This window comes from Grus americana, chromosome Z, assembly GCF_028858705.1.
Source record: "Grus americana isolate bGruAme1 chromosome Z, bGruAme1.mat, whole genome shotgun sequence".
NCBI lineage: Eukaryota > Metazoa > Chordata > Aves > Gruiformes > Gruidae > Grus > Grus americana.
Window position 1 is genome coordinate 31,872,299 of NC_072891.1, and position 23,880 is coordinate 31,896,178.

A 23,880-nucleotide genomic window follows, 5' to 3' on the forward strand; every position below is an offset into this window, starting at 1 on the left:
AAAAAAATAAAGAAATTAAATAAATTTCCTAAGCTTTACTGTGAGAAAGCAAAGAAAGTAAAAAATAAAAAAATAATAAAAAAAAGAAACTCATTAAGCCATTCTTGTTTGGGCCAGAACAACAAAACACCAGGTCACAGCTATGTATTTTACAAACGCCAATGCAGCATTAAAGTTGTCTTTAAAAATTTTGGACTGGTGGGATAACTGCACACGGAAGTGTTTGGTCTGAACTGAATATGTGCCTCAGGCTGCATTTGTTTGAAAGAACTTCAGCCAAAACAATCAATTGTGCTGTTGTCGCCATTTCTGTTAGCCCCATTCTCCTAAAAACTACGTGAGTTATAGTAATGCTTTGTTTAGAGATTTATTACACACATGCTTTGGACTGGAGTCATGAGATACAGCAAAGACTTAGCATCACCATGTACTTTTTACCATCCCTGTACTGTATTTGACCAATTAGGAGTCTGAGAAGAGGGCAGATCAGACATACACATAAAAGCATAGACAGGCTTTAAGTAAATTCCTTGTACATAGTATCCTAGACATGTCATATTTGCGCACAACTTTTCTTCTTGTCTCAGGCCTAGGCTAAAAGATGTCAGGCTATGGGCAGAAAGTGGGTAGCCCAGGACTTGACAAAGCATTGGTCAAAGCATACTGCTTCCAAAAACATCTTCTAAGACAGTTAACTAACATGCAGTCTTAACAGCATAGCAAGGAAAAGTTGTGGGGTGCAGAATGCTCTGGGTAAGACTGGAATGAAAACATCTAGGACAGAGAATCCAAGAAACAAAGATAAAGATTGAACATCACATAAGTTGTGGTAGTCTGATTGTGATACAAGAGAGGATGAAGATTAGGCAAAGAATGTGTTTGTTTTGGCTGATGCCATTTGCTATAATGCCAACAATCTTGTTTACCTATGCCCTAAGTCCTAGCTTGATGATGGTTATGGCAGTGATTTGAAGCTGTATTTATGTGCAATAAACTTGAATGAATATTGTAATGCAGACAAGGTTGTGGTCATTCTTTAAAACCGGTCTGAATACAGAAATCTCCACCTGCAATTTTGGTAGTATTACAGTGCTTGGGATCTCCACACATCAGTAATATCAAACAGGGTGACACTGGTTGCCACTCCCAGTAACTGGTAATAACACAATGTCAGTCAGTTGCATATAGCATTTGATTATGGAATAGTAAGAGATCTTAGGTGACAGAGAGATATTATAGATAGTCAAATCTCTATGCCTGTCCCTCACATGCACTAGAGCAGATTGTCCAGTCACCATCTTTCTCACATGGCTCAGGATACAAGCAGCAAGCGACCTAAATCTTGGAAAAAGTAGCCAGAGTTTCATTGCTTAGTGGAGAAGTTCTGTGCAGTCCCTCCTCTCCTCTAATAATCTAACTGAAAAACACTAGCAATATGTACCTGGACTGGGAAGAAAAGCAGAACAGCAAGGCCAAGAACATAGATAGCAGGTCCATGACTGATTCTTAGTGTCCTCAGCCAGTCAGAAAAGACAGTGCACCTGAGGGCTGTTCTGTAACCCTGCCATCCCCAAAAGATTCAGTTGTGATACGTGGCCCTGGCACATTTACAGCTTTTCAGCAGTACAAGCAAAACTCAAAATAGCTATTTCCCACTATGTCCTCAGTTTTTGCTTTAATTAGCCCAAGCTATAAAACATCGAAAAATCCCTCCGATGTCAATGTAGGAGAATAGGCAAGTCATGAGAAAATGTTTGGACAAGTAGGTTAGAGACAGAAGAAAAAAAATAACTGTAAGCAAGATCAAAGACAAAATGCCTGGTGAAAGAGACACAGAGAAACCTTGCAGGGGTATAAACTGATTCCAAAGAATGAGGGACAACAGATGTAGGACTATTTGATCAAGGTTGTTCAGATACAAGGAAGACTGTGCAGCACAGAAATAGCTGCAGATTATCTTAGGAGAGGGAAGTGGCCATGAGGCTGAAGATAGGCATACCCTGGACGAAAGAGACCAGCTAAAGGGGGAACAATAAAGGGAATGGTGTATACATTCATTATTACACTATAGAGATGAAGTATGGCATGTACCAAGAGAATACATGGGCAAGCAGAGAAGTGGTTGAGCAAGTAGTATGGGGGTGGACACGCCATCAGCTGAATAATAACAACAGGCACTGTGGCTGCAGGTCAATTTTGTCATAAAACCTTCTCTTCAACTACTTAATTTTAATCTTAAAATAAAAATGAACTCCTGAACCCAATTTCCACATAATTACAAACCTTCTTCTGATTTCCAGATTCATTCAGGCTACTCCACTTCCTTTTATGCTAGAGCTGATATTAGCAATTAGTTTAATTTCCTTCTCTTTCCTTTATCCCATCCTGTAAGTAGGATCTGTAGACCCAAATCTCTCATGTCTTTTTACAAGGCTAAACTCATCAATCACTTTGTTTTCTCTCACAAGGCAGCTTGACATTCCCTGATAATTTTAACTCCTCAGTAATTCTAGATTCCTTATACAGAACCAATCCAAACTATGTATAAATTTCCAAGGAAGGTATTACTATTTTCCTGCATCAATACCTTCCTATCTGTAGCCTCTATTTGTACTAAGGTTGTGGAATATCCATCTTTGGAGATATTCAAAAGCCAGCTGGCCACTTTCCTCACCAAATGGTTCTGGGTGATCCTGCCTGAGCAGGGGGGCGTGGACCAGATAACCTCCAGAGGTGCCTGCCAACCTCAACCATGCTGTGATGCTAGGAAACCTCACTTGATGTTTCTAGACTTAGCTTGACTCTCATAATTTCATCACACTACTGGATTATACTCATTCTGTAATCACCTAATACATTCAGGTTTTTCTCATTTCTATCATTTCCTGTGAGCTCTGACAGTGGAAATCCCTATTAGTCTCTAGCGTCTCGCTGACCTTCTTATCAAACTGAATCCTATTTTATTATCTCAGTTCTTCAGGTCATCAGTTCTTCTTGCACTACAGTTTATTTCTTCTCTGTTGATGACACCAATCAAGTTTGTCGTCCACAGATTTGATTAGTATAACCTACTAATAATTTCAAATACAAACCAAAAGCTGGTCCAGACCAAATCTTGAGGAATTATCACTAATAACCCTGCTAAGACCTAGCCTTCCTCTTTAAGCACAAACCTTGACATCTTCTCTTTACTCCAAGCTTACCTGTCTACTAATTTCCATGTCCTTCATGCTAACATAATCTTCATGGGATATCACATTAAATGCTTTCATGAGTTTATAGTAGATCTACCATATTTCTTTTAGGAAAGATAATTTATTTTTCCTGGAAAAGACAGAGTTAGTATGGCATATTTAATTTTATCTTATTGTCCATTTGGTTCCACAGCTTCTTTTCTCCAAAACCTTTTCATAAGCGCTGCATACTGCTGAAGTTGCCCTAGTGGATCTGATGTTATGAAGATGACTTTTCCTGTTTGGTAAGCAACAGGATATCCCAGTGCCCCTCTTCAATCTATACAGGACCACATAGTACTCAGTAAACACATTACATACTCTTGCCATGGGGTCTGCATCATGATATGCTCACTCTTTCAAAATTCTGGAATGAAAATTACCTCATCTTTAAAAAAAACCCCAAAACCCCCAAAAAACAAATCTTAAATGCTAAGTGTTCCTTCTGCATTGTATGCACTAGTCTCCTTTTCAACACCCTGATTTCTAAGCACCACCCAGTTTTTTTCCCTGTGCTCAGCTGCCTCTTCATATCAAAATCCAAAGAAATGCATTTAGTTTAGGAAATGATTGCAGATATACATTGCTGCATCATCTAAATACATTTGCACCTCTGTGCAGCAGGAAATATCTCTGAGTGTCTAATTAATCTATCATTATTTTCAATGAAGTACACAGAGTTAGGAAATCTAGCTCTTAGATCTGGAGGCTAAGACCAAGAGCTGAAACAAATTTTTATTTTGTTTCAGTATGTTTGTGTCAGTAGCGGACAAGAAAATCAAGCTAGTGAACTAAGATGATTTGTGAAGGTAACAAGCCATGGCCCAATGCCGTCTTCACTTACAGTGAACACTCTCTTAGCATGTCTTATTCACTAGGAATCAGAGCTAACATAAATGCACCTCTGTAATCCTCAACACCCATCACTTAATCAGATCTGCCACTGACAACTATAAGGCAAGACCCCACTTTCTGGGACTCATCCTTCTTTTTTCCATCTTGGCAGGGCACTGTGGCAAGATGATCAGCTGATGACTGTGCTTCGTCATGAAGGTGTAAGGGCATGATTCCTGTCTGTATCCCTTTATCCGCTCTTATCATCCCTAGCCCTTGCCAAAACACTGGAGTGGAATATGGAAGGAAATTACCAGATCTGTCATTTCTCCAAAATATGCAATGCTTACTTCAGACGTATTTCTAGCCTTAAAATTCACATTTTTTTGAAACAAGAAAGAAGAAATTAACAAACAGTCTTAACTGGAGGGAAAGGCTGTAAAAGTAGAGAGTGTAGTCTTGACTGGGAAAGTATCTGATTGTGACATAGCAGAAAACAAATGCAAGAGTAAGATTTTTGTCTAGAGAAAATCTATTGAAAGTTTTCTCCCAGCCATTCTAAAAAGATAAGAGGCTATTTAAGATATTAAGCTTGGTTCAATGTGTGAACTAGACAGACTTAGATACACATACCTTTCATCCTTTGCAACAGTGTCCCATAGCCCATATCATATTGATATGCAAATATAAAGCTTAAGGGAACTATTGGCAGTAAAACTCCTGGGTTCTTCTTTTTTATTGCTCTGTTAAAAAAAAAAAAGAAGGAAAAAATAAGAATATTTAGGACATTCAGCACATTGGCGCTCTTAGTTTAGGTTGACCTTGACTGTCTAGGATTTGTGCATCCTTCTACACTCTCTAATCAACAAGAACAAGTATTAATTTTTTCAGAAGCATTTGTCTGGTTGCCTTCTTGCTCAACTGTCAACCCAAGGGTATAAAAAAAAATAATGCTTCGAGTTTTGAATATATCTAACAAAAATGGGAATATCTAACTTGTGTAGCATGCACATGCACATGAATATATTCATCCAGCCACATGCAACATGTAGCAATCAAGATACCATGTTCAGTTCCAAATGCGTATGAGTCCACAGAGAATGCATAATACATAAGGTGCATTTAATCTGTACTACGTACACAAAACCACAAGTATTTCCTACATTCCCTCTAATCACATTATAGTACAACAAAAACATGTAACCAAACAAAAGTCCTATAAGGCAAGTTCTTCCCCATGCAATTCAGCTTTATTAGTCAGGTTTTTTCCCCCTTGGGTGAGTTTCCGGATTCAAATTTTAAGTGAACAGATTTCAGAGTATGTCCACTTGTTCACTGACATACTAAAAAAACCAGATGGTGGAGGATTTGTTGCTCATTAATAGTTCATTAAATCACAATACAGACAAGAAAATAGCATGGCTTTTAAACAATCTCTCCTGCTCCACAGACAACTTTTATTTTGCACTGAACTTTTGGTACCTCAGCTGTATCATTTTATCATCAGCTCACACATCTCTGCCTTTATATAAGTCTGCAGTACAGACATAACCAAAACACATCTGGAAGCAGACAGAAATCAGAGTCATTCTGTCATTGATCAACCTCTGAGCAGTTACTGGATAAAAATAACTACCTGTTATAATGCAAAAGGAAGGTCATGCATCATAGAAATATAAAGGTAATATATTTTCTGTTAGGAAATAAACTTCATACCCAGCTGTTAAACCTACAGCAGCAAGTCCAAAAAATGTCCCAAAATATTTGAGAAATTCCCGCGTCCAAGCAATCTGCATGGCTGTTTGTCTCTCTCTCATCTGGTTCTGCATCAGTAGTTGCCTTTCCAGCTAAGGAAGGGAGAGAGGTTAAACATAATTAAGTCATTCATTTATTTTAAAGACTGAGTCAATCTCTCATTGGTCTGTAAATCCAAAACATTAACTGAGAAGGTTTCTTTTTTGTTCTTTTACTTCAGACATTCATAGTTTTTGATTGAGAATGGTCTTCCTCAGTAACAAGTCAGAATAGTTTATACCAAGAAAGAATTTAGGTCACTTAGCAAATGCTTTAATGCAGAAGCTTTCTAATGCTGCTCCTCAAGGTCAAGGAAATCACAATAGCAGTGTTCAGTTTTGAGAGATCCCCAAGTCTCAGCAGCACTCCCTAGGTTAAGGTTCTCTGACCTTTGCATTTCCATGGTGATTCAAAGGGTACCATCTAGCTGCTTTCCAATGTATTCTGCTTGATTTTAATTTAGCTGATAGTATCTTTAGAGTCAATCTTGACACCTCTTTGCCCTTTGAGGATTTCTCTTCATAATGCGTCATAAAGCTAATAACTCCTTTGAAACACCATAGTTTACAAATATAGAAAAAATGCTGTGAAGGTAACAGATCTTTTAAAGATACTGGACTATGTATCAAAAGTCCATGAGAAAATACTTCTGTAACTAAAATGAAAAACAATGCAAAAAGCACAATCTAGACAGTATATTCACATGTCAAAGTAGAACTTTCTATGGTGCATAAGAATAAAAAAGCAGACTATTAGATTTTATTTATTTTTTTTTTAAATTACATGCTCCATCTAAACATACTGGTACATTTCCTTAAATAAAAGTAAATTTAATATTTCTTAAAAGTTCCTCTCTACTGTACAGAACACCAAAAAGAACAGTGGTCTTTCCTCCTTAGAATGATGCAAAAAATAAGATCTGTACAAAAAAAAAGTAGTCTGAAGCCAGAGTACAGAAGTTAGTTAGCACAGTAAGAAGTCTGCTTCTTCTCATTAATATTTGTAACTCTTTTTTTTTTTTTTTTTTTTTTTCCCCAAAAAATAGAGTACCTGAGTTGGCATGTCTAGCCTAGCTAGCCAAGTTGCATAAAAAGTCCAACAAGGTACAGGAAACAGAATACCAGCTGCCTAAAAAAGCACTAAAAAAGAAAGAACAAAGAGAGAATTCAGAAAGTTCTGTTCTCATGCATCTATAAAAATAATTAAATCTGTTCTTTTCTCCTGCTTTCTAATTCAAGAATAATTTAAAGGATTTGTAATTACTTAAGGTTTCCACCCATTTATTCATCTCCATTACTATTGATTTAGTCTGAACAGAACAATTTCTGTTAAATTGTTACTAATTATTTCTTCAGACTATGTTGATCTTGCTATCTTATTTACAAGCTCATTCAGTACCCAAGATAGGTAGAATTAATTTTTAGACAGCATAATAAAAAAAGGACAGATCTAATTACATATAATTGTACACAGTAGGAAAAACAACATTCACTGTAGTCTCACAATACCGTTTCATCTGTTTCTCTTTCCTCAAGACTTAGATTTGCAATTGTTCTCACAAAAAATATCAACAAGCTCTACCTTCCTGATATCCATAATTTTCAGTTTGCTTTTTTCAGAAGAAGTAATTATATAATGGCTGACAAACCACTTAATAAAATATCAAAAATAATTAGATTTAATCTTGTCACCTATGAGACATTTGGAAATTCTAAAGTAAACAAGCATACTGCCTGTTAATTAGCCCCATTGCGGTCCCCAATATCCTAAGCCTGGTAAATTGCTGAGGGTTGACGTGACAAGATAAAATAATGACATGTAATATCAATTTAATGACCTCTATTTTCCCCTTCAATTTGATTATGTCTGTAGTTTGCACACGTGTGAAAAGTATTAAGGGATCCTTTGTTTGCCTGTCAGCACAGATAAGGAGCCTACGCTTCCAAGATGCACAGTATTACCCTAAATGAGCTTCAATTTGAAGAAGTACATGAGAAGGAAGTGGGACAAGGATATGCTGATGAAATACAGGTCTTGCTAAACGGAAACTCAAAGGAGAAGAAGAAAAACAGACAGTTTAATATGCACAAAGCATAGAAAGAAATAAGCATGGAATAAAAGGAAAGCTGTAAGTTTCAATCTACGAGCATAAAATAAAGGATCCTAACATGATTTCTTTAAAAACAAAAAAACCCACCACAACAAAAAAACCCCAAAACCTCACCCTCACACAAGTTATATTTTGCTAGCTCTTAAAAACCCAAGTACTGAAAGAAAAAGATAATTACCAAGTCACAAACACTAAGGTCAAAAAAGCACCTTTCTGTAGGACCCTGTCATACCAAATTTCAGAAGTCCAAGGATACTTTTATATATATCTACAAGTAATTTATATACATAACTTAGTCTAAATGAAAACAACTTGTTTCGTATATTATAAACAGCAGCCAGATAACAATCAAACAATTTTTCATATTCTTTTCTAACCAGAAGAATCTTCCCCCGCCCCTTAAACCCCCCCCAGCCCTCAATTTTCTACATGGTATCCCATTCAAAAATAAGAGGGGTGGGGGGTAGCAGGGAATGTATAGAAAAATGCTCATAATTCCTTTCCTTTGAGCACACTTCTTCTATGTGGATGTAAAATCTCACCTAGATGAAACACAATACTGCATTTAAATTAATTTAAAAAAAAAAAAGATGTGTTGGAGGGAAGCTTTAGAATAGCCAAGAAGAAAAGGTTCCAGAGGAATCACGATGCACAGAAGGCAGTAAAAAGTAGATCTAGTGACATTTAGCTAATTAATAATTTAATTCTTGCTGTTACTGAAGTTGCATGATGTTATAATGAACAGTTTACTATACAAGATCTATTTTGTCCATAAACTTACAATATAGCACCAAGAAAGCACTGAGATGTTTTTAGGGATGCTAAGTAATCTACAGTACTGCTGCAGATGTTTGTTTTTACATTGATTCTTATTTAGTCATAAGTTATATGGAGAAATCCTAATAACAATACACAAACATCACTAAATGTGCTCCAAAATCTCTCTGAACCTATGCAATCTTATGCCAAACCCAGGAATACCTCTCCCAAACACCAGAAATGCCATTTGTTTTGTCTTCCTTTACTCTGAAAAAAAATTTTTATTCCTGCTTTCCATTTCCAAGATCAGTTTTGTCACTTGGCACTATAGTGCTGTAGCTATAGGACTCCGATGGGAATCTGCCTAAAGAAGAGATTTAGTAAAAGTGTACCAGGGCATTCCATGCTGACTTCACTGGATTTCAAGCTTTCCTTAAGGAAAAGGAAATGGAAAACGGAGCAACAATTATGGCTAAAGTTGTCCCAGAACATACTGTTTCATTGCACAACTTAAACTTACTGGAATAATTCTAGAAAAAACAGTTTGGAGTAGGCCCCAGCTCTTTCCAGAGCCACTGCACTGCTAAATGACGTGGGTCAATGCTGCCATCACATTCCTCACGTGGGCTCCAGTAATGTGTTCAGCACACCAAGGAGCAGACATAAGGCAGGGCACGTACCTACCCTGTGTCATCAAAGACTGCTTTAACATGTCCACACCCAACATCTAATGAGCTAAATAGGTTTATGAACGACATTTGACACTAGAAGAGTGTTAAGTATTTAAATGAATTTCAAATGCTCTAAGTTGCAAAATTAAGCACCTACATAGGCACTGAAGCAACTCCTCTGTACGTCAATCTTTCAAAATTTCAAAAAATTTAGGGGCAATATCCTTGTGCTTACCCATCTAACATGCCAATCTGAATTGAACATCTTGAGCTCCAACAGTTCTGAACGACCAAGATACCCTGATATGCTGACTTTACACTGGCAAACAACTATTGGTACATCATAAGGCAAAACTGTTACATTAAGATTATGTTAACCTTAAGCAAGTCACAATTTGAAAGCAGATCTATGTAGGGAAAGACTCAGAAGTCCACCACTAAGATGATTCCAAATTAGATGAAAGATAGAAAACCAAATCATGTTTGCAGTTCAAATCAATATCCCATTTTCAGCTGTTAATTTCTTAGTAATTGTGTCTTATTTTCCTCCACATGTGTTCTATTGAAAATGCCAGCCACAATGGGATAGTGAAAGGGTGGAGTAGACTTTAGACCTATTAGCATGCAGATTTTATGACAAAGGCCATGTCCTACTTCCTTAGGACTTACTTTGCAATGACATTTAAAATGACTTCCCATTAAGGCAGATCAGAAGAATGAATTAAGAACAGTAGGTATTCATTTAACTGCAAACCATAACTTCACACAAAGAACTTCATAGGTGATAAGATAGAAAAAAAAAAGTGTATCATTCAACCTTAGCACAGGTGTGCTGTAGTTTATTTAGAATAATCTCACTGATGAAAAGGTTGATTATTGAGGAAACAAGCCACAGGTGCACATCATATACATCAGGTGAACAATAGTTCACCATCCAAGTGCCATGTCTTAGGGAATAAATTCTATTTCATTTTAAATACATAAGCCTTCCATCTATATAGCCATTAAAACTTCAATAGGGACTATTTACATGACTATGCTTGCATAAAAACTATAGGTGAAGAGTCTCAGGTGCAGATTTACCATGGGAGGAAGTAAGATACTGTTGTTTTACCAGCCAGGCTGCTATGCATGGCACAAGAGAGCTGAAGGTGTGATGGGGATGCATGGGTACACATCCAAGCATGCTTTTCTATTACTGTTAAGAAATCACATCCTATAACAATCAGACCATGTTTCAGAGACACATATACAAGCACAGTTAATATCATAATCTAAAAAAACCTATATAAATTTATGTGAGTTTAATTCCATATTGAACAGATTTTCTTAAATGACAGTAGCAGCTTCTTTATTGACATTAAATATTGATCGTACAATTTTAAAATTTAAGTTTAGTATTTCAAAATAAAATGGGTACTAGTAGCAAGTAACATTTTATATTTTATAACACACTCAGGAGGACCCAATTAGAAATAACTTTATTTAAACTTTTCTTTAAATACAGCTAGTAGTTTCTCAACTCCATGTGAGAAACTGTAAGGGCTGATTAGCTTTTGAAGTCTGACACATACAAACTGTTATAGTAAAAGGAAATCAATCTGACAAAATGAAACATGACAGATGAAGAGAAGTGAGGCAGAAAGGGAAAAGGTCAGTTACTGTGAAACTGATAATGCTAATAAACTAGCCAGTGGTAACCATCCTTATCATTTCTATTGATTATTTTTCAGACTGTCACAATGATGTCAAACACCAGAAAAGAGCATTTATACCATCATTTCATTGATTAAATCCAGTGGGAGAAAATTCTCATCTGAAATAATTCAATCAACTTTGACAACTTGCAAAAAAAAAAAAAAAAAAAAAAAACCAAAACCCAGTCCTCTCTGAATTATAAACCACATTAGCACTGGATAGATTGGAAATTTCTGATACTTTAGACTCTTAGCTTATTTTCTCTCTTTCTCTCTGCCTTTCTGTTTAGTGTTCAGATGCTGTAGGAAGGAACAGATGCTAGTTTGGTTTTGTATTAGGGTGACACACAAAGCAAAACAAATGGGATGCAAGGTGGTGTACAAAGGCTCACCAGAAATGGAAAGCAGAACTAGTGGAAAATGTTCTCTCTTCACTGTTCATGTGTATTAAACACAATTTCTTTGATGTAGTTTGAGCAAGTCAAGATGTATCTCAAGAGAGGAAGACATAGTAACCACCCCTGTATAAAGCCTCTGTTTGCAACCTGATATATTTAATGGCTCTCCTGGCAGATACGCTGTTTTCCCCAACCACCTCTAAAATAGAGGGCAGGTCAAACACTTGGCTTGAGTGTGATCATGGCAGAAAACCTATTTAGGGAACTGTATTTCATGTCACTATCATTAAGAAATAATTATGCTGACAGCCTGGTAAACAGATACTCAGACAGAAAAGGAATTAATCTACCTTAGAAGGAATTATCAGCCAGATAAATATACACCTTCTCTGCTTAAATTCTGAAACTCACTATCTAAATCTAAGAAAACAGAAGTGTGAAGAAACTGTTGGAATATTCTTACACTTATTTTAAAAGAAGCTCCATTTCTGTCATCGACTAATCTCCTGAACATTTGTTATAGGCCACGGCTACTGTGCCTATAATAGGTTATTTTCACTGCAGTTTTTCAATGATCAGAGACTCTGAAGAGATTATTTAAACAACGAGTAACTTCTGAGTACTCAGAGGCACAATGAAAATAAGGCTTAATTTTTCAAAAATTGACTGTCACACATACAAAAATCTGCAAATCACAAAACACATACAAAAGTTGGTGTGCAGGTAGTATAGCTAAGTAACTGCACAAACCCCTTGCAGTAGCAATGCACTTGGCATTTCATAAGCAGACAAAAGATTAAAGGCTTACTTATGTGACCTGTCCTAGGTGTCATCCTCCCTAATCAATGTGCAAAACCAGAAGCTGCTGCAAGCGGTTGTTTAGCAAAAATAAGTGGAAAGTAGAATAGTGATACCTATGTTTATACCTCCATTGTAAGCCACCAGAGTGCAATACGGAGATGATAACTTGTAACAATTATGCAGTGTCTGCTTGTTTCTAGGACCAGCATGCACACAAAAGTGTCAGGAAATGGGCCTCTAGATCAAACAGCTAAAATAAATCAGACTTCAATGTTTTATCTTGCTACTTCAAAGCTTGTTTGCAAATATTTTGCACATCAAGTACACAGAGCAATTAAAATTATTAGTGCTGCAAGAAACTACACTCTCTAAAAAGAAAACTCATTTTTTAAAGCTTCCAACAGCAAAGACACATTACAAAATATTTACAAGCTAAGAGCTATCAAAAAAAGAAAGGGGTTTCACAATATTAGCCACAAGCCAGAATGTAAACTGCACTAAAAAAAAATCCTTTATATTCCCGTTGTTGTCAATAAGTTACTGGAATTACATGCCATATAAAAGGAAAAGAACATCAAAAACACCTAAATCCATTTGACGTTTTAAGCTGTGCAAAGCACAGGCTCAATCCAATGGACTGTGGTAGGAAAGAGAGATTTCTTGGCAGTAACCTAGCATTTCCACACTTCTGCTGTGTGGCCTTTGAGCAACAAACATGCAGCAGAGTGAAGAAGGGTGTCTTCCACCTGCATTTAATCACCTTATCTACAGAGTAAGCAAAGTTTTAAGGTACTGTTATCAGTGTTTAGAATTCTCAGGAGTTTTATACAAGCTCTCTAAAGGCAAACCAGAGTCATTGGATAGCCAGTTATGTAGAAACTGTATCCATGCTGCAGGAATAGTAAAATAGATCAAGCAGTGTAAGAGAGAGTTAACATTACAATATCAAGTCATTTTGAAATCTGACTAATAACTGAGTAAGAAAGAACTATTCAATTTGTTATATCCATCCTCCAATAATGCCTCTAGGTACATTCTTTGTGTGTGCCTCATAAACCTGATTTTTTAAAAAAGAAATAAAGTCTCAGAGCACTGACTCAAAAATGAAAGAAGAAATAGCTGTAAAATATACTGTGGTATGAAAGGAAAGGGTGTTATAACACCAACAATACCTGCAAATACGATGTTTCTTCCTATCCATTTCACATTCTGACTTGCAAAATTTCTGTGGCTCTCTTTACACCATTTTTGTTATGGAATCAAAATAGGTATAAGAACTCTTTACTTATCCATTGTACCTCCTGGATTCTTATGAGTTCTGCTCAATACAGGGCTCCTTCTCTGCCTCCCCCCTGTCCCCTTCTTTTTTTAAACCTGGCATTCAAGAAATAGCATTTCATAGAAAAACAAGTGAATGGCCAGACTACTTCAGTGGACTTAACAGCAGAAGACTAAAATGGTATGTTTGCTCTACTAAGAAGAAAGGGACTATGGAAAATTCATAGTGTTAAAGGAGGCAGCTTCAGAAGGTATTTTTTTCTTTGAAGTTAGTTAAATCCCCCTCCCCCCCAGTAAACTAAGCCTACAAGTGTAAGTGTTAGCTGCAGGTGCCTGTCCAAGCAAGACAAAAGTTTTACCTAAGCAGGCTGCATTCACAACAGTATGTACTAGTCACAGATATTCCCCAGCAAAAAGATGGGTAGAACTGATTCCACTGAACAGATTTAATTAACATTTGTCTTGTTACCGGTAGAGCAATTAGTCTGTTCTACATCTATTGCTGGTAGTGTTTGCATGTTAGAAATAGCTATTAAAATCTGCTCTTTGTAAACCACTGCATTTATTTCTTTACCATGATCAGGCGAGTATACAATCTCCCAGCTAATACCAACCAAACTGTCCTTTTTCCTGTGAGATAGATTGTTCTAATCTTCCTCAATTCAGATATCATTCATCTTGTTCTTTTCCATTTGATGCACGCAAACTAATAAGGATACAGAATTGTTACCCAAGAGCATTTATTTCCTGAATTAAGCCCAGATCACCTAAGGGGCAAAACATTTTTTCTTATGCTTCAAGACAAATGCATTAGAGATGCCACGAGCGCTACTAGTATCTTGTCAATAGAAAACAAATCTAGCTATTTCCCACCCTGAAGGGAAAAGTATGGTAGTAGTCATGAAAGGGAAAGTTTGCTCACATTCTGCTTCACATGGAAGAAAGGGAACAATTGTTTTCATTGTAATAGAACTTGAAAAAAAAAATCCTTTTGACTAATTCTCAGTGAAAACTTTAGAGAGGAAAAGGTTAGGGACTTAGAAAACACTGCAGAAAATTAGTCAGTGCCTAAGACATTAGGAAAAAATAAAATTTTCAGGTATCATTATGGAGGTGGCTGATCTTTTACTAACAAAGATAAGTTAGCAAATCTGTAGATGGAAACAATGTCATCACACAAAGTTTTGTTAGGTACAGGAAGGACTCTATAGAAAGCAGCCCATGCAGAAGCATGTCTCAGTTCTCATTCTTTTTTGATCAATGAAACTGATAAAGCATGAAAAGAAGTTTTATTGTTCAAAAACTCATTAGAATTTTAACATCAACCATTCATCTTCCTCCAAAGAGTGAAAACATAGCACACATATGTCTTTCAACACCTCATTTTATGATCAACTGATAAATCATCAATAGTATGTTGACTGAGTAATGGGTTAATTGAATTTATTAAGCAAAACCCCAACAAAATCCCACACTATTTGCAAATACACTTCATCTTCAAACAAAACAGAGAGTGCCTCCCCCTGCCTTTACTCATACTTTCTTATATTCTCATTTCCATTCCTACATTTAGCTCATTACTCAAAAACCATCCCAGGATAAAGACAGGAACATGTAAAAGATACAGGTCCCTACCAAGAACAAAATGGTAGGCTTATTAGGTCAACACATCTTACTTGTCTAAGATGGAGTACTCTTAGTCTACTACATATTGAACAGACATGAATATTTTCCCTTTTGAAAAGTTTTGTTTTTTCTCCTCTGGTTTTCATTAACATTTTGTGTTTGTCTTTAATTTGAATTACTAAAATATAATGTGGCCCAATGTCTAGCTTGTCATAAAACTCCTACTGACCTATCTTGTAGTAGCATCTTTAAATTAAAAATCACAGAATCATAGAATGGTTTGGGTTAGAAGGGACCTTAAGGATCATCTAGTTCCAACCCCCCTTCCACAGGCAGGGACACCCTCCACTACGCCAGGTTGCCCAAAGCCTCATCCAACCTGCGCTTGAACACTTCCAGGGATGGGGCATCCACAACCTCTCTGGGCAACCTGTTCCAGTGCCTCACCACCCTCACAGTAAAGAATTTCTAACATCTAATCTAACTCTACCCTCCTTCAGCTTAAACCCATTACCCCTTGTTCTGTCACTACACTCCCTCATAAACAGTCCCTCACCATCTTTCCTGTAGGCCCCTTCAGGTACTGGTAAGCTGCAATTACATCTCCCCAGAGCCTTCTTTTCTCCAGGCTGAACAAGCCCAACTCTCTCAGCCTGTCCTCGTACGAAAGGTGCTCCAGCTCTCTGATCAGCTTCGTGGCCCTCCTCTGGACTCACTCCAACAGCTCAATGTCTCTCCTGTACTGGGGTCCCCAGAGCTGGACGCAGTACTCCAGGTGGGGTCTCACAAGAGCGGAGTAGAGGGGCAGAATCACCTCCCCTGACCTGCTGGTCACGCCTCTTTTGATGCAGCCCACGACACGGTTGGCTTTCTGGGCTGCAAGCACACATTGCCGGCTCATGTTGAGCTTCTCATCAATCAACACCCCCAAGTCCTTCTCCTCGGGGCTGCTTTCAATCCATTCCTCGCCCAGCCTATAGTCATGCTTGGGATCGCGCCGACCCATGTGCAGGACCTTGCGCTTGGCCTTGTTGAACTTCATGCGGTTCGCACAGGCCCACCTCTCCAGCCTGTCAAGGTCCCTCTGCATGGCATCCCTTCCCTCCAGCATGTCAACCACACCACACAGCTTGGTGTCATTGGCAAACTTGCTGAGGGTGCACTCGATCCCACTGTCCACGTCGCCGACAAAGATGTTGAACAGTGCTGGTCCCAGTACCGACCCCTGAGGAACACCACTCGTCACCGTTCTCCACTTGGACATTGAGCCGTTGACCACAACTCTTGGAGTGCGACCATCCAGCCAATTCCTTATCCACTGAGTGGTCCATCCATTGAATCCATGTCTCTCCAATTTAGAGACAAGGATGTCGTGCGGGACAGTGTCAAATGCCTTGCACAAGTCCAGGTATTAAGAATGTATTAAGAATGTAACTGAAATAAAACCCGAGCATATAAAAACTTCACCTCAAATACAAATTATTTCCCTGTTTAAAACTAACTGGGGAGAGCAGGGCAAAGGAGATTGTTGAGCTGCCTGATAAGTCAGGTTTTCCTCATCGTCTCCTCACAGAATTCTCAGTATCTGCAGTAGTAAAGGAAGTTCAGCAAAGTGTTATGTATTAATACATCCTAAAGACAGTAGAATCCATTATTCAATTCAAATCTCACAAAACCAATAACTTAAGGAAGGAGTACATAATTGTATAAAAACCATTTATCTTTTTCACTATGCAGGTACAAATACTGCTTGTACTTAACCTACGAATAACCTCATTTTTGACTTGCACAAATGTTTAAAATGCTTCAGCTGTCTCTTTCACTATAACCTGTCACATATGTTACCACAGAAACTCTTTCTTAAAAAGTAAGAATTTCAAAAACTACTAGGAGCATAACTGGATTATCAGATACTTCCCAATAAGAAACAAACATAAAACTCCTGTTGAAAGGTTTAAACTTATTTCTTGCTGGGTATATATAAACCTTAGTATTGCTGTGTACATTTTCAAAAAGACATTGAGATGAAAACCAAACACCAATAACAAACAGCTGTATAACTGAAGTTACAACACCTTGTAATCTTTGGTAGACAAAAATCTCACTGGTAATATGATATAACATAATATAATAACATTCACACAGAAATCAGTGGTAAGTCCTGAAAAAAAGGGATTTTCTGTATTTAGAAAACCAAAACAAACCACATCTACTTGTGTGTTTGAACTAGTTAGAAATTGTAAGGTTGGAAAAAGAGATGTTGCTAAGGAAGAAACAGTATTGAGTGCAAAATAAATCTAGAAGAAAGAGTTGGTACATATTAGCCAGCCCTCCGTTAACTGGAGCTACATTCTGTTCAGGTACTTCAGCTTCTGTATTTGCATAGTCACGAGGATAAGGCTAGAGACCATATTCACAGGTCCTTTAAAGTTAGTCTGAAAACAGGCAGCCAAAATAGGCATTTATTTATCCCAATCAAGACCACCAGTAACAGAATTCGCTGCCTTTTTTAGTAACCCATATAATGACAGTAAAGCACTCAAAGTCTCCTAATATTTATCCCAATTCTCACTTGCTTGCTTCTGCGATGGAAAAGACTCATTATCTCTAGAAGGACGGATGAGAAAAATGAATGGATTAAAAAACACCAACAACACACACAAATTTAAAATTCATAACAGATATGTTTATAGCATCAGACAAATATGATTTTTTCATCCTCTAATGCCTTTATTATTCTTACCACCATCCTCTGGACTTTCCACAGCTTGTTTGCTCACTAAATGAAGTATCAAAATCTTTTTCCCAGCAAAGTCACCAGTAGTGCTAATTGAGTAATTTTATCTCCTGGTTAATAAATCCACTATCATATTTGCTTTTTACAAGAATCTGTGCTGTTGACTCAGCTTATATATCAGTATATGTGCGTATATATGAATATATATAAAAAGTACACTGATATTTATGCACAGGTGTATAAAATCTAGGTCTTTTTTAAGCTCCTGAAGACTAGTCACTTAATCTCAGTTAACATAACTTTTTCTTCTTGGACATACTGCTCTGGACTAGTATTTATTCTATTACCTATTCTACCATTGCCTATTATTTCAGGTATTTTCTAATTCATCAAGACGATCAGAATACTAAACCAATCCTCCTATATAAAATTTTACATAAACAACATTTCGCTGAATTATGGCCGGATTTTGAGAAACTGCTCAGTGTCTGAATATAAATTGAAATGTTCTCGTCCTTTTCCATCATTTATAATAGGTCTGACTATTTTTTAATTATTATTATTACTTTAATTCAGAAAAAAATCCAATATAATCTGGTCATAAGACATGGTCTATTAAGAAGCTTGCTACAGGGTACTTCTATACTTTCATTTCAGATTTAAGGACAAAATGTTGACCATGAAGAGAAAACTGCCTCATTCCTTTCATTTATTGCCATTCAGTGCAAACCTCTTAAGGCAACACAACCCTGGCAGGAAAGTAATGCAATCATGCTATGTTTTGCCTCTAACCAAGTGCTGACAGTGCAGAGGAAAGAAAAAAATATGATATTTAGTTGCATTTATCTATGTTTTCACTGAGTTTCTGATAGTTTTTCCAAATACAAATACTTTTGTCACAGTTATTTTTAAACATCAAATTCCAGCCTAATTAAATTAATGTTCACACATTAATATTATGATGAAATAATATTCCAAAGCAGATTCTTATAAGACTGAGAGCATTAGAGCCATTTGCAGACATGGAAAACACTCAACAGCAGTTTCCCTTCAAGCTAAATCATGAATGCAGGTTCCATAGCTCATACATACAGTGTAAAATGCATGCATCTTTCTCGATAGGCAAGAGCTGAAGAACAGATGAAAGCACAGAACACTTAAGAGTAATTTTCATAAGCAGAAATCTTGTGATTTATAATTTGAAGTTATTTCTACAGGTACAGAACCTGCAAGAGTCAAATATGGTTCTGGCATTTCTGTGCTGTGTCCAAAAGAACATTTCACTTAAAGAAACTGCTATTTTCTTTTTCATCTTTAAAAAGTCAGACTATGCATTATTCCACTGGAGGATGAGTTTCTCTAGCAATGCTTTATACTACCTGTCCAGCTATTAAACTTAGTAATTTTTACCAACTGGGGAAAAAATGTCTCTAGTTTTATTTCCCTTATTTTGCACAACTGCTTCAAAACAGCTTCAAAAGGAGCTGTTAAAGCAGGAAAAACCCCCAAAACACCACACCACCAAGGGGGGGTGCGGTGGGGGAAAAAGAGCAGAGCATAAATGTGTCCAATTAGGTACGAAACTGCAGAGGAGCTTCAATACCACCAGCTGGCCCTCATTAGAATAGGGTAACTTAGTCCTCCCGTGGCTCAAAATCAACCTATATGACTTTCGGGACCCTAAGAGAGGGAAAAGATTTGAAAAACAAGGAAAGGCTGGCATGGATTTTCAGAAAAGATGCAATTGCACTATATTGTCAAAATAGAAAAATCAACCCCTTACTTATCCAACTTTACTTGATACTGGCATTTTTTTCCACCAAGGAGTATGGAACCCTTCCTGTACCCACACAGGGAGCATACAAGGAGCAAGTCTATAAACTCCCAATGACTAACTGCTATGAAAGCAGATCTATGGCTGTTTCCTGGCTATCCAATATTACCTGGGGAGAAGAATGCACTTTACAGTCTGACATAATAAAATATGGAGAGGAGAGACGCAGAAGAAAGGGAGTGAGACTATCCAGAGATCCATATTGCAGACAGGAGGTTATAATCAAACATTTTTATTATGGGTAAATACAAGAATTGTCAGAAGTATATTATTTTGCTAGCCTGTTTATTTTCTCAAAGGCTATGTGGCTCCCATCAAAGATTAATTTGGAGGATTATCTCTGACTCCTGAATGCAATTATGCTTTCCCACAGAGAAGATTACCCTTTCGTCTATTAAGGAATTCTCTTGCTGGGACAAAACCCCACAACTCAACCAAACAAAACTCCAAATCACTCTGAACTGCTATCCTAAAACAACAACAAAATCTGTTAGCCACAGAAATTATGATAAGCCCTAAGCACTAACTAGTCTCTTCTTTCCAGCACCTTCAGTGATTTTTTGCTTCTCCTGTATTATTTTCTCCTAAAACTTACATTTTTCAAGAATTCCAGTCCTCTAGTCTTCCACTCCTATCAGTCTCATCTGCCCCTGGAAGTCTGGCGGAGCCAACCTGCTGTAATCTTAAAACTTTTGCAACAAATTTTGCATAAATAATGGTTATAGCTTTTTACTGGAATTGCTGATTTTGACTGATGTATGTATGTGCTACTGCTGGATACGTAATATTAAGCAGTGTTGGGGAAACTTACCTGTGAATACAGCAATATATATTATAAAACTTTTGAAATATACAGGAGATTGTACAATTCTTTTTCAAGTAAATTATTTCCACAGACAACCAGATTTTTGCTTAGTTTTTTGCAATCTGACATGCAAGGCATACTTTAATTCTGATTTCCTTCCCTTGTGATGTTACTTCTGGATCAGTATCACTTACACATACGTAAAGCCTATCTAACAACTGACAGTTAGAAGCTAGATCAAGGCACAGCTTGCTTCAACAGATTGCTGCTGTGCATGCGGTGCTCAGGAGTGCAGACATCAAGTGGTAACTTGCCAAAATTCTCAGTCTGGGAAGAAGCAGAATGTGAGGACTCATAGGATCCACAAAATACAGTGGGCCACAGTCTGTGCCTGCTTCCATGGTGGTCAGAGCATCACAGAATAACTCAGGTTGGACGGGACCTCAGCAGGTCCTGTTCAGAACAGGGTCAGCTGTGTGATCAGACCAGGTTGCTGATGGCTTTATCCAGTCAGGTCTTGAAAACCTCCAAGGATGGAGGTTGCACAGCTTCACTGGGCCTCTGCTCCACTGCTGGGTTGTCCCTGTGGGGGGAAAGGTTTGTCCTTATATTCAGTCTGAACTGCTCCCCCCATCCTGTTTCAATGTAAACCCACTATCTCTGACCCTCCTGCAACCCACCACTGAACACCCTGGCTCTGCTTTCTTGATATCCTCCTCACAGTTGCTGGGGGGCTGCTGTTGGATCCTGCACCCCAGAAGGCATCCCTCTCCAGGCTGAATAAGTCCAGCTCACTTGGCCTTCTCTCAAGAAGCGCTGCAGCCCTTGACCATCTTGATAGTCCACAGCTACATTTGCTCCTTTTCATCTACATTTTTCTTGTACTGCGGGAGGAGGAGGGCAAAAACTGGATGTGGTATCTAAGTGCATTTAACAAAGCACTCAACAGAAGGCAACAGCCATTTTCCTCAACCTGCTGGCTGCAGTACTGTTTATAAAGCCTTCATTGTTGGTCCTTCTGACTATCTTTGCTGCCAGGGCACGCTGCCAGCTTATGCTCTGGTTGCTGTCTTCCAGTGTCCCCTCCATCTCTATAGTGTTGCTCCCCAGTTGTCAGTCCCCAGCCTGTATGGGCACCAGGGGCTCTGCCAGGGACACTAGGAGGTGGCTGTCCTTGAACAGGTCAGCTTTCCTGAACGCCTTTATTCTCCAGAGCTGCCTTCTATGGCATTTCACCTACCAGTTCACCGAATAAGACAAAATCTGCTCTCTCAATGTTCAGGGTCTGCACTGTGCTACCTGCCTTCCTCAGGACCCTGATCTCACCACCACAACCAAGACTGCCTTTGATATTATATCCCCAAATCAGTTCTTCCCTATTTGTGAGTAGCAAATCCTGCTGCACGTGAGCCTTGGATGGCCCATCCAGTACCTACCTGTATCAAACAGTTATCCCTCACGTTTTCCAGAAACATACTCAATTGCTTCTGGTCCTGCTTTATGGCCCTTCCAGCAGATGCTAGAGGAATGAAGTCTCATGAGAACCAGAGTCAGTAATCCAGAGGCTTTCTTCAGTTGTTTAAACACTTCATGTACTTCGTGGCCCTGACCAGTGGTCTGCAGCACACTCCCATCACAGTGTCATGTTTTGTGGCCTCTCCTCTGACCTTAACCGACAAGCTACTCCTTCACATCATGGTCAGCCCTTCTCCTTGTCTTCCTTACCTGTCTTTCATGAAGAGTTTGTCCATTACAGATTTCCAGTTGCATGAGCTGTCCTTCCACATCTCAGTTATTCCCATGGTGCTGCAGTTTTGTGACTAGAAACAGCTCTTGTTCTTCCTGCTTGTTTCTCAGGCTGTGTACATGTGTACTTGAGCATGTACAGGCCTCCTTTCTCCAGAACCATCAACAGTACAGAAACTCCAGCACATTGTCACTCATAAAAGCTTCTGCAAGGACCAGATATGTTCTAGACTTGTTTACTTAACCTCTGCCACTACAGCAAAATGCTCCTATTATGCTGCTATACTAGGAACAAATTTTTAGGATGGGGGAATGTGATTTATTGTTTCATTTGGAGAAAACACAGAGGTTTTTAATTTTCTGGTTTTGGGTTCATTCGTTTGTTTGTTTAAAAACACAGTAAAAATGCCCTGCAATAGTTTAGAGAATTCTTTGTGCTCTAAATTACTGGAGAAAGAAGTTCATTGTTTAGAACCTGATCACTATCACATTTAGCAATTCAACAAAGCTAGGCATTAATTTTTTCCATGTCTTAAACGCCAGCTACACAATTCTTGTTTTTTGAGCTGACCTGCCCTTATTTAGTTCACTTCACTGGGCGGTCTCCTATACCACACATATTTCTCTTCCATTCTTTGGCCAAAATCAACTTTTCTCTTTCTCCTTATTGCTTTCCTGTACAGTTTTCCCACAACACTACCTAGGTGAAAAATTCAATAGCTAGGTAACATCAAACGTGTGCTTAATCCCTTAGGTATGATTTTTATACATAAAGATACCACAAACAAATCAGATACTGCCTTCCCATTTTGGTCATCTCATGTTAAAATAAAAGAGTGATATAACAAAACTATAAACTAGTCATCAATTCAGATCTCATTATTAATGATATTGCAAGCTAATATATGAAAGAGTAAAAAGGCTAGTCTTTACGTGACTCTGTGTACCGCCAATTCTTTATGGAGTTCCAATGAAAAATTTTTTCTTCTTAAGAAAGAAAACACCTTATACATTGAGATATAATTGAAAACAGTTACCAAGGATTTCAAATGCTACAAGAACTTCAATTTTTTAATTTCACAGACTAGAAACCACTGTTTACTGTGAAGTAATATTCCCAAACACATCAAGATATCTTCATGTCATTCAGCTCTCATAATACCATAAGAAAAATAACCCAAAACCCTCCTTATAAAATACTCAGCCACCTCCTCCTCCTCTGAAGGGTTACCTTTTGTGTAGTTCACCGAGTACTTATAGACTATATACAGGAAACCTGGGAATTGACTTGGTTTCCACTGTGTAGAGTTTCCCAAGCAGAACAAGGAAAAGCAACTTTTTAGAGCCAGAAGCACTATTACCTCTATAAAAATAACAGCAGGGTATAAACTAAAATCTAACTGGGGGGGGGGCAAGCAGAGAGTGGCATAGTACTGAGTTGGTGGGGTTTCATTCAAAACAAAAGAAAGTGGTTTTGATTATTCTACATGCATGAGAAAGTTTGGAAAAAGTTCCACAGGAAAGGTTAGGCTTTTTTATATCTATACCCTGGAGTAA

General features: G+C 37.9%; 1 protein-coding gene across 3 annotated transcripts in view; it reads right to left on the reverse strand.

Moving 5' to 3' along the window:
* The window catches only part of PLGRKT (plasminogen receptor with a C-terminal lysine), a 31,085-nt gene that overhangs the window by 2,765 nt on the left and 4,440 nt on the right, over nucleotides 1-23,880 (reverse strand). For all 3 annotated transcript variants that reach the window (XM_054810991.1, XM_054810992.1, XM_054810993.1), the window contains exons 3-4: nucleotides 5,784-5,914; nucleotides 4,701-4,810 (exon numbers count right to left, since the gene is read on the reverse strand). In XM_054810991.1, coding sequence (XP_054666966.1) covers nucleotides 4,701-4,810; nucleotides 5,784-5,914 — 241 coding nt within the window. The remainder of the gene's footprint in view (nucleotides 1-4,700; nucleotides 4,811-5,783; nucleotides 5,915-23,880) is intronic.